The sequence below is a fragment of the Polyodon spathula genome, chromosome 9 (genome assembly GCF_017654505.1).
Source record: "Polyodon spathula isolate WHYD16114869_AA chromosome 9, ASM1765450v1, whole genome shotgun sequence".
Lineage (NCBI taxonomy): Eukaryota > Metazoa > Chordata > Actinopteri > Acipenseriformes > Polyodontidae > Polyodon > Polyodon spathula.
In genome coordinates, this window is record NC_054542.1 from 42,381,353 (window position 1) to 42,398,001 (window position 16,649).

The 16,649-nt window shown below is 38.4% G+C and overlaps 1 protein-coding gene across 2 annotated transcripts in view; it reads left to right on the top strand.

Moving 5' to 3' along the window:
* Positions 1–16,649, top strand: part of abcc4 (ATP-binding cassette, sub-family C (CFTR/MRP), member 4) — a 68,349-nt gene that overhangs the window by 1,671 nt on the left and 50,029 nt on the right. The window contains exons 2-9 of one of the 2 annotated variants that reach the window (XM_041259680.1): positions 5,611–5,721; positions 8,418–8,538; positions 9,764–9,988; positions 10,412–10,501; positions 11,785–11,948; positions 12,287–12,412; positions 13,909–14,158; positions 14,760–14,867. In XM_041259680.1, the coding sequence (XP_041115614.1) occupies positions 5,611–5,721; positions 8,418–8,538; positions 9,764–9,988; positions 10,412–10,501; positions 11,785–11,948; positions 12,287–12,412; positions 13,909–14,158; positions 14,760–14,867 (1,195 nt within the window). Of the gene's footprint in view, positions 1–5,610; positions 5,722–8,417; positions 8,539–9,763; positions 9,989–10,411; positions 10,502–11,784; positions 11,949–12,286; positions 12,413–13,908; positions 14,159–14,759; positions 14,868–16,649 lie in introns of those variants that run through there. The other variant, XM_041259682.1, reaches the window with a different exon arrangement.

A 16,649-nucleotide genomic window follows, 5' to 3' on the forward strand; every position in this document is an offset into this window, starting at 1 on the left:
AAACTAGGTGTAGCAATGACTTGCAAAGCATTTATCTACTGAGCAATGCTTGATTTATCAGTAGGGTAAAAGATAACACCAGAATAGGGCAGTGTAAGTGAACTTGTACAGTGTATATTAACTAGAGAACTGGAGGACGAACGATAGGTATTGAACTTGCCTTTGGGGACCTCAAAGTTTATTGATCCTTGAGAAAATCTTTTAGATTGCCCTGTTGTCCACTGCTTTGTAAGGAAAATACAGATTATTATTCCTATTACAATGTGCAGACCGTACTGTTTACAAGACCCATTAATTTGCTTAGATTCCCAGCGTAAACAGTGGTTCCTTATACCAGTTGACACAGTCTAAAGAAAGTCAAGCACAGGAACTGTATCAAGTAAAAAAAAAAAAAAAAAAATTAAAGTCAAGCACATATATAACTGTCATACTGTACACAGATCGTAAGAGCAATATCGAAGTGAGCTACACTTTAAATATCGCTCTGGCACTATTAAGTTTCACTTCTGAAGGATTATATAATTCTGAATAGACAGCACACCATACAGCAGATAATTCTGTGTCATTGTGACCTACAATACTTGGTTTCACAGTATCAGGCCTGATTGTAATACAAAAGCAAGGGCTATTCTGTTGACACTGTACGTTGATATTTGAATAATGATGACTGCTGATGCTCTGTCTATATCCTTGATTGGGGAGGCTAAGCATTTGTGTTAGTTAACTTGCCATTTATAGATTGAATATGATTCTGAAACAATCAATTCTGGCTGATTCCTTTATTTACCCTCAGCGCGTCAGTTGGCTGCTATTACCGTAGATAACCAGGAGTTGGGCATCATACATTACTACCTGAAGCATGAACAGGTTGGACAAATAACTGGTTGGACATTTTCTAATAGAAAATAGCCACGTCATAGCTAATTGAAAGCTTTGACACAATTAACTTCAGGTTCTGTAATTAAGTACTCCCAATCTAATGTGCATTGCACTGTTCTGGATGGTTTATTTGCAGCTTTGTTGGCAGTATTTTGGCATTTCAGAATGTCACAAGTTGTCTGAGTCCGTCAGCGTATCAGGTTATGTCGTTGAATTGGAAACTCCAAATGATGGGAACCTACTTGTGACAGGCTGGCGAGTGGCTAGAGGCCCAGAGACAGACTGCAGTTCAAAAAAATAATACTTTAATTATAAATAAACACAAAATAAAAGGACACAGGGTCCAAAACAAAGGTATTTAAGCACAAATAGAAAGACACAGAACAAGACTTACAAAAATAAAGGTTTCCAGGCTGGGCGATGCCTTCACTGGATCAAAAAACCCCCCACAAAAACAGCAAGCACAAACACCAGCTTGCTTCCTCAGCTCCTGACTCTCCCTAATGGGAAGCTGAGGCCTCCTTTTATGTCAGGTGGCTGGGTGCTGATTGATCATTAATTACTCTAGTCAACACCAGCCACCTGAACACAATAAACCCAGACAGGTAGGGGAATTTAACCCCATAGCTGCCAGTTTATAAAGGGCAGAGCTCTGCTGTGCTACACTGCTGTTCCCTGTACAGCTGTCTGCTGAAGGAGATGGCAATTACTGTAGTGGCAGAGGAACAGTCCCTGGATTTCATGTCCCTTCTTGTGTGTGTGTTAAATGTACTACAGGAATAAACTAGCCATCATGCTGGTTTTAAAGCAGTAATATTGTTCTTTTGTTGTATCACAAGAGCTCAGATTCAGACAGCTTTGTTTTTCTGATTCCTAAAGGTTTATAAAGAGTGCCATGTGAATTCAAGTAATTGTGCAATACAGTAAAGGACTGAACACACTGCTACTGTAAGAGACTGTGTGATGACAAAATATGAGAATTATTTTCCATTTGTAATATTTTGTAAATACCACAGGAGTAGTTCATTAATGAAAAAAGTCCCCGTTCATAAGAATGTTTGTTTTTTTCTTGTAGTGAACATTTCTGTATAAATATTATATATGAATTGCGATAAAGTAGGAGTATTACATAAAGCTATAAAAGAATATTAGTATAGTATATTTCGGGTGAAAAAGTAGGAACAGCTTGCAAGCACAGTAAACTCATTAAAACCTCACTTAAAACTGGGGATGCAGTAGTGATTGTCCTGCAGTATAGTGATGATTCTAACTACTGTAAGAACCTTCTGTAGCTCAATTTACTCAGTTAGCAGAATAACCTGGTGGCATACGGATGAAGCTGGGAAGTCCAACTATCTCTCTGGATATCAATTACTTTTTTTTCTTTTTAGATTCAGTTGTTTTGTTGACTAAACAAAATCATAATATTTTAATAATGTTAGCTTTTCCCCATAGAGACAAAAATGAAGACAATTGAGTAAAATCAGCTGTAATTTCAACTCACCAAGGGTTCATTATTGCATAAGACTAATGTATCTTATTGAGATGAAATTGTAATGCCCAGGTATTTTATACCTCTCCTTGGCCATTGAAATGAGCCTGCCTAGAACTGAGATTTAGGACCGAAGGAGTTAGGGGGAGCACCTCTGACTTTGCCTAGTTTTGTATCCTGAGAATTTGGGGAATGCTTTCACCACTTTTAAGTAGGACTGGAATAGAGTTCTCTGGGCTGGACACGAACAACAGGATATCAGAGCTTCTGTGTTGAACCTCCCATGTGATCACATGGGAAAGGGGTTTATTCAAGAAGCAGCACCAAGTGGTTTCAGTGTTGGAGCAAATAGTAAGAGTGAGAGAGGGCATCACTGTCTGGTACCCTTCCCAGGTTAAACTGCTGGGTCATTAAGACATTTGTTAAAAATGCTGCCGTTGAGTGTTGATATATCAATTGCACCCAGCGAATAAAATTAGAACCAATACCAAATACACCACCCTGTGAAAGGGCTTTTCTGCATCTAATGAGATAGTAGTCATTGGAGAGTCTGCTTGTTGTGCAACTCACATACTACCAGTACTAATAAACCCCACTTGATCAGGGTGAATACATTTTGTCATGGTTCTGCCCAGACAGCAAGAGAGAATTTGATAAAATATTCCCATCATTATTAGTCAGACTGATGGGTCTGTACCCTGAGCACTGACACGGGTCCTTTCCTTTTTTAAGTATAAGTGACAGGGAGGTTGGTAAGGAGTTGTTTGTAAATTATGCTGTTAACATGTTTTTTCCCCTGTGAAACCATCTAGACCTGGGGCCTTGTTTTGAGGGTAAGCCCTTTATTGCCTCCATTACCTCCCCCAGTGTTATTGGAGGCATCCAGGGAGTCTCTGTCTTGGTCATCTAGTCCAAGGAGGCCCAGCTTGTCAAAGAAGGATTGCATCTCGCACACTTCTGTGCTGTTGCCTCCGACGAATACAATGTATGATACAATTCCCTAAAAGTTTAATTTATTTTGCGTGACTCGGTCGCAAGATTTCTCCCTCAAGCCCTCGCCGCTGGCATGATAGCTGCCTCCTCTCGTTGTTTTATATCGCAAGCTAATAATCTCCCTGCAGTATCTCTGTCCTCAAAATACATTTTTTTAACCCTAAATAAGGCAAATTATTATTTTTTTTTTTTTCCTCAGGAGACAATTATATTCCTATTTTATCTTTAACAGTTATTTTAAAGTAAAGAGTACTGAATAATAAAGCCCCTCAGAAAAGCTTTTATGGCTTCTGGGGTTACCTTTGCATTCTCTATATAAGAGAGCAATCTGAACAAATGTCTCTGAATTCTTGTAAAAGATTTCAATTAAACCTTGGGGATTTGATAATTTTTGTAAATGCAAGCAGTTGGGGGCGATATACAGGCATGGTCTGACACAGCGATATTGCCAGTTACTCATGGTACAGTGGAATTAACTAGAGATTTTGATATTAAGAAAAAATACATTCAAGAGAATACATTATGGGGAGAAGAGAAGAATGTGTAGTCTCTTTCCTTGGGATTTTGCAGGCGCCCAATATCTGCTAAGCCCAGCCCATCACACATGCCCTTCAACACTCTCACTGACTTAGGTGCATGGCCTGCACTCAAATATTGGATCCATTATCTGATTAAAGGCTCGCCCTGCAACCGATGGATACTGACCCAGATCCCCCCCAGAAATGCAGGGTATAGACATTAGCTAGGATAACCCCCTGACCCTGTCATTGTTCTGATACAGAAAAATGGCAAACCCTATTATAAACCCAAACATTTCTCCAGGTCCCATGGGAGTTCGTTTTAGTGAAGTTAACCTGTATATGCATACCGACACACATACACACCTATATTCACCTATATCTGCATAAACATATACTTGCAAACCCATGTTCATACATGCAAGTGACAGCACAGTGATTCAGTTAATTACTGTGGATACCACTGTGCCCTTCAATTCACTGTCATTACCATATGCAGCAGATACTAGCATTGTTAATGGTGATAATAATAATGAAGTTATATTTTTGTATTGCTATAAATAACCTGTTTTTTTGTAATTGAGGGCTGATTTAAAAAAAAAAAAACAGCATTCAATACTAAGTTCTTCTCGCTGTACAATTATAAAACATGTATTTTTTTTTATTTTATTTTTGCTTAACCCCATTGTAGTATATGGAAAACAAAAAAACATTACAGCAAAACAAAATAAAATATAAATATGTTTCTGTATATATTTATTTAGTGTGCTTACTCACTCCATCTTGCTGCAGTTATGCTCATGTAGTAATTCTGCCATTTCTTGTATGACTCTTGAAGGTCAGGGAAGATTTATATTCGCTGCCCTTCCCAGGGAATTTCTTTGTTTCTGGCAGCACAGAGGATTAATTCCTGATCTTGAAATCGCAGAAATCTAGCAATGATGGACTTCGGACGTTGGTCAAGGACCAAGGAGCTCTGTCCATTTCTAGATTCCCGTAATCCTCCTTTAATCATGTCCCCTCAGGAAACCCAACGAAGCAGAGATTATTGTGCTGATTTTCTTTTTTCAGTGTCTTCCAGCTTGCTGCGAAGGGTCTCCAATTCAGACTGGGAGGCAGAAGGATAAACCTTCATTTCTTCCCAAGCCTGAGATCGCCAGAGATATCTTTCAGTACCTTATAGATATTTGCAATGCCCTTAGCGATATTGTTTATATCAGACTGTACATCTCTGTTGGTTGAGGGGGATTTTTCGCTTTTGTTTTTTTTCTTGGTTGGGGTGGTAAGTGATTATTCTGTTGGCCGGCCATGGCTTTCTGTTTAGTCGTGTCAGGGCTGTATTGATCAGGGTGTTTCAGGATTTTCGATGCAGGGGTACAGAGCTTCAGAGTTAGGTAGCCATCTTCTCACCTGTGTCACATGACTCCGGCCACAATTACATTTTTACATATCTCTCTGCAGCTGTAACAGCAAATCCAATTATGATGGAACTTGGCAAAGACCCAAGGGTGCAAGAGTTTCAGTATCTGTTGGTATTAAGTACAATTAGTCTATTTACCTCCATATGTCAAACTGAGTTTTTATATATTAGAAGCACTTGGTCGTTTATGATGAAACTTGGTCTGGACATGCTTTAGCACAAGCTGTTTAGAGAATCAGAATCTGGGAGCCTGTGAAGGCATGGTGGGGGGTGACTGTCACTGAAACTCTTGTTATTTTCTCTTACAGTTGGTTAAACCCTTTATTTCGAATTGGATATAAAAGAAAGCTAGAAGAAGATGATATGTACAAAGTTCTTCCAGAAGATCAATCAGAAAGACTGGGAGAGGAGCTACAGTGGTATGTGTGTCTTCTACTGTCTGTGCACAGTGTCTGGTTCTGTACAGTATTTCATTTTTTGTACACATGTCCAGTGTACTGCCCTTCAGAGCTCTGACAAAGGCAGTAAATTCCCCAAAGGTCAAACTTAGTGGTCCTTTTTTTTTAATGTAGTGCAGCTGGTCGTACATACTATATGTGATGACTTGTGGGGAAGCTTGCTAAGGACTGTCTTCAGCACAGCTTTTTTGAGTGTATCCTAATCTGGAGGTTTATGGAGTTTTTCTGATGCGTCTGTCCCACAGCCTGTCGCACAGAAAGACGCTTGTCTGCGTAATGTTTGGACAAAATGTAATAGTGAACATGTATAAACTCCTTATAACCGGGGCCAAAGTATGGCAAAATATGTAAATTGTATTAAGAATTACATTTCAACAGCAATTAAAATTTGCCTGGCCTTTTAGCAATGGGGAAATTCCACCTTTTGTTAGCTCCCTATATGTACAGGATTTTTGAAACGCACTATTTTGAAGTCCTAAAACAAGGCACTGTAGGCTTATACTGTACTGCTAATTAACAATGGTTGAGTAGGTTGTTTAGCAACCTGAACAAATGTATTTACTGTGTTTCTTTGTTCTCCTGTCATGTTCAGGGGTGGTACTTGCTGGCTGGTTAGCAGGGATTAAGGACCCCCACCTACCCCTATCCAATTAGCTTGAAAATATTTAATCCATTGACAAATATGGTACCATGTATTCATGGCTATGGATTGGTTGCTGGCTTGCTTTACCCTGTAGCATGTGTAGAAGTGAGCTCCTTTATGCCCAAACTGGGCCCATTTTGTTAAAGCTTTTTTTTCTGTGCACTGTTGTACACCGAGCTATCACTGAAAAAGGATCTTCTGTGTAATTAAGTTTAACAGTTCAATCTGTTCCAATTTCTGTGTATCAGAACACTTTTTTTCATTTTTGAAATTGTTTTCACATTGTGCCATTTTTCACTGTGGAATTTCTAGAAAATGCTGTTGCAAAATCCAATATCAAGAGCATGAAAGTGATTTTTGGGCAGGGCACCTTGCCCCAGGGGCTTGGTCACAGACTGCCACCTATGTATACTCCAGACACCAAAGGGCTTTCTTTGATTGTACGGTAATTCACTGCTCAATTCCAGAGCATCCGGAACCTGCTTAAAGACTAGGATGAGCACACTGTGGAGAACATGGAGAAACTAAAAATGAAATGCAATGGGATTTTTACATGTCTTTTCTCTTACAGTTGCAAGTCAACACTGATGCATATGGTTGCAATACAATAAGAGTTCATGAAATGTATTTTTCTTGTAAGTTAGTTTATCTCTTTTTTTTAAATGTGTAACATTTACTGCAGGGCATATCTTAATTTCCCACAGCAGTTGCACTTTGGTGAAAGTTTAATCGTGTCCTGTTTTTACAGTTCTAAAGAATAATACTGTACGCACCCATTACTTCTCACACAGTATTTATTTGCCCTTATCCTGTTTAGTTGAAGTTTCTGTTATGAATGCTGGCACTGGTTTCTTAAAGTGAATTTGTCACAAATTCCCTGAAGTGACTCAGTGATGCAGGGAACCATTTCATTTCCAAACACTTTCATAATGGTAATCTCATAACAAAACGAATTAGGCCTGTATTGTTTTACACACAATGAGGCAATTTTAAATGTACGGTATTGTCAAGCGTGCAATGGGGAATAGGCATTCTGTGGGAAACAGATATCCAAACACTGCTATGTGCAGCGGTGTAGAACCCATGTGTGCTCACTGTACTTACTACTGAATATCAGTAAAACGGGTCCAGCTTTATTAGAAGCATTGGGATTGTTACCTGTTCTTGTAGTGCAAGTGCCAGTTCATTACCAGTTTTATTGCAGACATTCCACAGAGGAACTATGATTGATTTACAGCCCTTACAGCCTTGTGGCCATTCGGGCAGCCTTGCTTCAAGCATTGCTGGCAGTTGGACTGTCTGCCTGTCATTTTCAGCATCATTCAAAGATAGCAGCACTCTCCAATAGACATCAGTAACTTAACAGCTGTCTTCTAGACTGGACACAAGCAGGCCTCATCGCTGCTGATGTTGATCCACTTCCTGTAACCCTGTTCCTCATAAAGCCTAATCTTTCCCCACATTTACCTCTTAGCTAATCAGCTTACAGTAATAACCTGACTGTTCAGCTATGTGCAGCAAGCCAATGCTAGGCAGTCTTCTGTACTGAGGCTAATGAATAACCAACTTGAATAACCAACAAGAAAAAAAGAGCATTCTGTGTGATATGGTATTGATTTATTTTTTAAAATGTTTTAAAGGTTTGTACATAAACAGTATTTCTATTTTTAAATAGATTTGAAATACTGATGCAAAAACTTATTTTTTTGTGTGTGTGTTTTTTTTTTGTTATATTAGTACTTTAGGTCACATCCACAAATGATGTACCCTATAGCACACAAGCATCTAATTATTAGAGACACTTGCACTTACAAAATGTAATACATGCTTTCCTTTGCCTATACAAATTAACATGCACATTTTCACAACCGTATTGTAGTATTGTTTCAATTGTAAGAGAAGATTTGGGCATGGGGCATTTTGTATGAAAACAGGAACTCTGGTGCTCATGTACTGTGTGCGTCTGTGACCCTCTCTATACAGCAACTGGGCCCAACTGTATTGTGTTCCACAGGTACTGGGATAAAGAAGTCGAGCAAGCGAAGAAAGATCTACGGGTACCAAAGCTTACTAAAGCTACTGTAAAATGTTACTGGAAGTCCTATGTTGTTTTAGGGGCTTTCACATTGATTGAGGTGAGTGTAAATGATCATGTTCAGGATATAGGCTATAGTCTTATTGTATGTGGGTGGGGTTATGTTGTTTAGGATTTGTATTACATTTAATATGTTGTCTGAATTTGTGTCTTTCCATTGCATTTCTGTCTCTGTAAAAATGATGCCAAGACAAAACTGAAACTCATCATGCATTTGAAAACAAGAAGCTGTATGGACTGAAAGTAACGACTGCATTGTTTTTGCACGTATACAGTACTTTACTGCAGTTGAGCAAATTAACTTTTAATTATTAATGAGTGCAAGTGTTTGAATTGGTATGAAGAAGATATATTTAGTAAGAATAAATCAGGATTGTGATTGTCAAGCTAATCTGTTAGTCCAGTACAGTAGATGGAACTAAACCATGTACAGCTTCTGTTAGGGTAGAAATGATTTCCACTGCAAACTGAGCACTGAACCAATCCATGCATGTTTGGATTTCTTGTTAATTAATAAACACCAATGACTTTAAACATGCTGGTGTGTTTCTTTCTAATATAGTAATGTACAGTTGCATATTTCGCAGTTTTTAATGGTAATAGATGCACGATGGCAAAGCAACCGAAAGGAAAGGGCCCCACTCACAATACAAATCTTTTTTTGTATGCGCCCATGATCAGCTATCAGCTAACAGCATTAAGTACTGTTCAGTGAAAAAGGAGAAGGAACTCTAACGGCAGGATGGATTTCCAGGCTGTGGAATAATAAAGCTGGAAATTGGGCCTAAATGTTAATCTAATCTTTTTCTATAGATTTGCTAACCATAGAGAAAAAGCATCAGCTGAATTGTTTTTCTGGTGTGTGTGTGTGTGTGTATATATATACTATATATATATATATATATATAATTATATATAATATATATATATAATATATATTATATATATATATATATATATATCTATATATATATATATTAGTATATATTTGTATATTAATAAAATAAACCATGTTCTAAGATTATGACTTTTTGAACAACGTTAACTTTAACGATGGGTTAGATAGACTGTCAGTTTTCATTTTTCCTCTCCCAAACCAGTTTGTTTTTTCAGGCCTGGGTTTACTTTTTCTATTTAGTTTTGTTTTTCAAACCTATTTGTTTGTTAGCAGTTGTGATATTTTTTTATGTAGCAAAATGAATGGCTTTCTGTGATTTTTAGGGGTATGAACTGCATCTTAAATGTGTCTCTTTTATTTCTTGCAGGAAACTCTCAAAGTAATCCAGCCTGTGTTTTTAGGCCAATTGATTCTTTTTTTTGAGACCTACAATCCTGATGACAGGGAAGCACTGTATGTCGCTTGTGGATATGCGGCAGGTGTGTCTCTCTCAGCATTTGTGTTAGCTATTCTCCACCACTTGTACTTTTATCATGTCCAGAGAGCAGGAATGAAAATTCGAGTGGCTATGTGTCATATGATTTTTAAAAAGGTAAATGATGAAATATCAACATTCAGTATTTTACAGTGGCACGTGGTTCTATTGCTCTTTAGTCCCTATATATCTGCAACTGTCTACTTACCTCCTCTGTGTTAATATGTATGAGTAATTTAACCCTGGCTAGATTGATAATTGTTTACTCTTGCTCGGTTCTGTTGTCAGAAATATTGATACTGTAGGTGTAATTAATTGTAGTTTATAAAATAAACTTGTAAAGCTTACCGGATTAACACTTTCATTAGCTATACAGATCTTTAGATTTGAACATTAAAAAAAACAAAACACAAACTAACTGCTTTTAGGTTATGAAAATGTCAGTTTCAGTTCGGTTTCACGTTGGGGAAAATCCTAACCATTGCATCCCTGCTTTTACACCTGTTTGATGTGTTTCTGTTTCAATGCTTCTATTTCTAGGCCCTTTGCCTTAGTAACACAGCCCTGGGAAAAACAACAACAGGACAGATTGTAAATCTTTTATCGAATGACGTCAACAAGTTTGATGAGGTACAGTCTCTTCGTATTTGACATTCCTTACCTTGCTTGAATAGAATTGGGAGAACAGTAGGGCAGAGTGTGCTCCTGTAAGGTCACAGGTCAAATTAATAAACCAACTGTGATTTATATGTATTCCAGATTGTTTCGCATCATTACCTTCAATAGAGTTTTAGCCCCCGAAGGGCCAGAATGTGCTGATATCTTTTCTCACCTGACCAATGAGGCCGATCGTTTGTCAGTACAATGAAGATGTGGTAAATCTGTGTGTGAAGGGCACATTGCCCTTGATAAAAGGCACAATCATTAGTGCCTGATGCCATTTAAAAGTTGGGAAGACTGCGGATTCTGAAAGGAGTGTCGGATTGGCTCCTGCGCTCACGTGGGTTAATGAGACAAAACCGACAGGAACTTTCTTATTGCTCTACAAAAAGCCCTGCTGGCCGGGTGCCTAATGAGCTCAGGCGGACGCCTGCAGGGCTGGTTGCTAGCTCGCTGACATCCGCTCTATTTCCTGGGTGCAGAAGAGGAAGCTGGGTTGACCGTGGGATCGGAGGACGCCCACGGAACCGCCAGTTGGCCTGAGCTGTGAGGGGGGGGAAAAATTATTGGACATTCTAAATTGGGGAGAAAACCAGAGGTATAATAATTAGATATATCATTTTTTTTTTTTTTTTTTTTTTTTTTTTTTTTTAAAGTTGGGAAGGTTTGGCGTCTGGGTTTGAAACACCAGTGGTATAGCAGGTCTTGTTAAACGGAAGCACTGTGGGCTACTCGGTGCCAGTGCACCTTTCTTATGTGAAGTGAGATTCGGTTACAAGTTGGACAGGCAGAGTGGTGGGGCCAAATTAAGCTTGTGTCCTCAGTGGAGGATCAACTACTGTACTGTAGTTCTCGGCGGTTATAATGTCACTTGCGGTCGAACATGCAAGGGTGGAGAAAAGGACCAGTGTCGCAGAGCACTGACATGTTAGGCCTTGTGATGTCGGCTGTGTTTGCTGAACTTTGGTTTGCTTTTTTAAATTGTTTTGTTGTAGCGAAATTCCACTAACATGTCAAGACAACCATTTGGCTTTCATTGGTATTAAAATCTGATTACTTTACTGTTCAATAATCCTTAATTCTTGTACATCAGCCAAGGATACATCAACAGGAATTTACTGGTTTTCATATTGTGCCAAACAAAAATGGTACCCTGCTTCATACAGAAAATGAAGCCTGAAGTTCAATTTATCTTTACGTGTAAATGAATACATTTGAATGGTAAGCTTTCATCTTCCCTGTCTTTACTGCAGGTTACAATTTTTCTGCACTTTTTATGGATTGGCCCGCTGCAGGCAGCAGCAGTGACAGCCCTTCTGTGGCAGGAGATAGGCCCATCATGCCTTGCAGGAATGACAGTTCTTGTTTTTCTGATGCCTCTGCAAACATTTTTTGGTCGATTATTTTCAAAGCTAAGGTATTTCTTCAAATTCATAATCCTTCTCACCCCGATATGAAAGTGATCTTAAGAAAAAAAAAAAAAAGTAGTTCTTGCTTTTTAGATTAAGATATTGGAAAAATCTTATACTGTTAGTGCTTGGATAACTATTCGAATAAACCCTGCTTGAAATGTATTCAATGCTAAACATTACTGTATGTATTTATATATAAGAATGTATTTATCAAAAAGACATTGTGCAAAGGAAACCAATGCAGAAATAAATAACATTCAGTTGTACCAAATTCATCAGTGTGTAATTTGATGGGGTAACAGGTTTGTTTTGCTTCATTTATACTCATTATTCCCCCCTGTAGGAGCAAAACTGCAGCGTTTACAGACACAAGAATTCGCACGATGAATGAAGTTGTGTCAGGAATGAGGATCATTAAGATGTATGCATGGGAGAAGCCGTTTGCAAAACTGGTCACTGAACTCAGAAGGTAATTTGGAGCCTCTGTATTTACCAAAAGATAAGGAAATATTTAAAAATAGTAATTATACACACACACATACAGTGGCTTTCAAAAGTAGTCACCCCCTTGGACTATTCCACATTTTATTGAGTTACTATATGGAATCAAAATGGATTTAATTAAGAGTTTTTGCCACTGATCAACACAAAGTCCATAATGTCAAAGTGAAAAATAAAATCTACAAATTGTTCTAAATTACAAATATAAAACAGAAAATAATTGATTGCATAAGTATTAATTACAGCCATGAGCAATTAAAGCCACTCCAGTGTGGCTTTGGCTCTATGTTTGGGGTCATTGTCCTGCTGGAAGATGAATCTGTTCCCAAGTCGCAGGTCTCTTGTAGACTTCGCATGCGACTGTGACCTGTGCAGCGACTTCTGGGATCCCTCTGCGGCTGGAGACAGCGGGGCTGCTCCTTCCTGCTCCCACTTCTGGAGCAGCAGCTCCAACTCTGTTGGCTCCCGCTCCTTTATTTCCAGTGGAGGCAACCCCAGTTCCCGTCTTTTCCTCTCGTTCTCTGCCTTCTGATCAGCGGTGTTCTTATTGATCTGAGCGATCAATTCTTCAAAACTGTCCATTCTCTCTGTGTCTTTAGGGGCACCCACACATGCTGCCACCAAATCAAACTGCCATCTCCGCTGTTCGTTGCCCCTTTAAAACCGGACCAAGGACACGGAGACTTGATGTTTCAAAGCGCTGACGCGCTAATTTTTAATAACCACATAAAATAAATAAACAGAAACAAAAACAAACACCTAGCTCCTTTGGAGCACTAACTAAACAAAAGGACTGCCCTAACTAACACAGGGCAGCTGAACAGCTTTCCCATCCGAAAACAAAACACACATCACACACAAGGTTTCACACTACCTTCTTTTACAAAATGGATTTAAAAAATATGATAACATATGTTGTTGAAGATATGAAACAGTGCAAGGAGAGCGAGAAGGCTTCTACAACACGGAATGTCAGGTTAATATTACCGTTTTTCGTTACGCAGAAAATGAAATTTGGCAGGTGTGTGTGTGTCACGTTCGGACACAGGTATTGCTTCTGGATTTCTGTTCTCTCCGATCTCAGTTAGATAAGATTTTACCAGAGCCAAGTCTCTTTTCAGAAAAGAACACCAGTATAGCTTTGCCAGTCCACATGCGTAGCAAACTGCTAATCAATTCTCAATGCATGTTTTCCAGCAATGGACCACAGTGTAAATATAGATACTATCCATGCAATATGTTTACTCTCATTGCAATAGCTATTTGATTTTCTTCAAATGCTATAACATTTAAATGAGGTATCCGCAGATTAATTAAGGTTGATCAAAATTGAGTCTTTTTTATGTAAAATAATTGTTGTGCTTGTAATTCTTGCTTATTCCTACCTAAAGGAGTTGTAGTTAGTGATGTTGGTACTGTGTATCCTATGCTGTGAGAAGGTTTTGGATTTATTCTTTTCTGCAGGAAGGAGATTTCTAAGATCAAAAAGAGCTCCTATCTCCGTGGGATGAACATGGCTTCTTTCTTCGTGGCCAACAAGATTATCCTGTTTATCACATTCACCACTTTTGTGCTGCTGGGAAACCCCATCTCTGCCAGCAAAGTGTTTGTCACTGTGTCACTGTACAGTGCAGTCAGGCTCACCGTCACACTCTTCTTCCCATCAGCTATCGAGAAGGCCTCCGAAACCATGATCAGCATTCGCAGAATAAAGGTTAGGCCTGGAGAAGGCAAACGCTGCATTAGAGAATGCTTGTGTTCTGCATGCAGTCTAGCCAAGCCATAGCACTGCTTGGTATTCTCATTACTTTTCTGGTCTTGCTCATTGCAGGCTAAACTTTTACCTTATGCTCTGTAGGATGTGAATATTATACTGTACACACACATTTACTGTCTACAGTAAACCCACATTTGAATCTGCTTGTGACAGCACTGCTAGAAACCGTTAGACCTGGGAGGCAAAGTAGTCAAATGTTTTTCAGAAGTGTAATCCTAGCTCATACACTGATTGTGTAATCTGGGTAAATCCCAGTACTCCTAGTTGTAAAGTAGGACACCTGAAAACAGATGTTGCATCAATTTCACAATTCTGGGGAAATTTAAATATAATGATTTGGTTAAACATGATTTCGACAATGGTGTCCCACACTTCTCTTTGATTAACCATGCTTGTTTGTGATCTGTCTTGCTTTTACTATGCTTTACCAGATTTTGCTGTGCTGTTATCGCAGTATACTGCACTTACCTTTTTAAGGGACTTAACTAATTTTTAACATTTAGAACTGTTCATAAATCTTTTTTTTTTTTTTTTTAAGAACTTCTTAATTCTGGATGAGATTGTTAAGCCCAGCGTTGAGTTACAAAAGGAAGAGAAAAAGGATGTGCTTATTCACATGAAGGATGTCATTTGTTTCTGGGACAAGGTAAAGCTGTTCTTTCTAGTTTATAGTAACATGAACCTGTGTGACATCATAACATTGTGTATTGTTACTTCTCTAAGTACAAAGTTAGAATTACAGGAAGAAAGCAATATTAAGCTATGGTCAGTCTCAGCAGGACATAAACCCACAGAAGTACATCCATAATGTGTCTGGAAAACAACAAGCTGTATAATTGGCAGCCATGCTGTGCTTTCACTTCTTCTGTGAATGACTGCACAAATACTGTACATCGTAACGCATTTCAGGTTAGCATTTCATAGTTTTGTTAACACCTGTCCTGTTTTTTCACTGTCAGAATGTTTTATTGCTGTCCATTTTACCTTTGAGCAGACTTTTTATTGCTGCCTGTAACCCTAAAATAAAGAACATGTAGTCAGGGTGTGGCTGTGTGCCAGAAGCACGTTGCTTTTGCATGTTATCGAACCCTCTGAACTTGGTTTGCTCAGTATCACGTTCCACAAGGGTGTTAAAGAACTCTCCTTTTCTGTTTCTGTTGGGCCTGCTAAAACAAGAAAGCACCTCATTAACCCTTTATACAATCCATCTTTTCATTACAGTTGACTCACTTTTTCATTCAAAGACATTGAATGTATTGCTAAACTCCCTTGTACTGGGTGTAAATGCAGTACAATGAAATGCTGTTTCCCGTTCTGGTGCACCCTTCGGTCTGTTCAGTCTCAAAGCAGAGTCCCAGTCCCAGTTTAAACGGTTTTCTGGTGTTTCTGAAGCACCACATGCCATTGACTTGTTTCCATTTTTTCTGTTGAGTGATGTTTACCATCATTCTGAATTCTCTTATTCCAATATCAAGTTCTTATTCAGAATTCTCTTGATCCAGTATCAAGGTCTAATTCTGAATTCTCTGAACATTATTGTAATCAAAGCCAGATAAAGACATACGGTACAACAGAAACCCTCAGAAGACACCCCCCTCCCCCCATGCATGAGATGACATGACATTAGGGACTTGCACTGCAAAAAATCTGGTACCTAAGCAACACAGGCTTGTGTGCGGGCTGTTCAGACCCAGGGATTATGCTGTTTAAGAGCAAGTTTTATTTTGAGTACAGAGAGCAGACTGTATGACCTGTAATATAGATGGATTATAAAATATTAAAGGTGATTTCATTACCGCACTGCCTTTTCAGTACTTCTCTGTTTTACATTATATTTCTGTGTGAAACATCTGATGTTAAAGGCCTAGATCTGAAAAACTACTTGGATTCAAGGATGTTTGTTTTTAAATGCAAATAAATGTTCTGTTCTGTCATGGGTCTTCACATGTACCCTCTGAATAACACTGTGTTAAAATTTTCAAATTTTTTATAGTTTTTTTTTTTTTTTTTTAAACCATTTAACATTTTTATATTAATTCAGATGACTACTTTTTAATAAAAAAACAAAAAAAACATAAGAGATTCTGCATAGCACTAGTGCCCTCTGTTGGCAGTAAAGTGTAACTATTTCAGATCTCCGTATCAATGGATTTTCCTTAATGTATGAGTTGTTCTTTTGTAGTGTGTTCGGATTCATGTTTTTTTTTTAATTAAGTAACTGCACATCGATGTATTGATACGTGCAAAGTGATTTACGCCTGCAAAACGCCTATACTGCTGCCAGAAACCGTGTTTAACTGGAGTAAAGTGAGACTTTAGCACTCACTAAAAATGCGCGTTTGTAAAGCATGTTTTTTACCTGGAGTTTTACACCCAGTTATCAAATTAGCACTTTGCCACCATTAATCCATTTAAATGATATCAATGC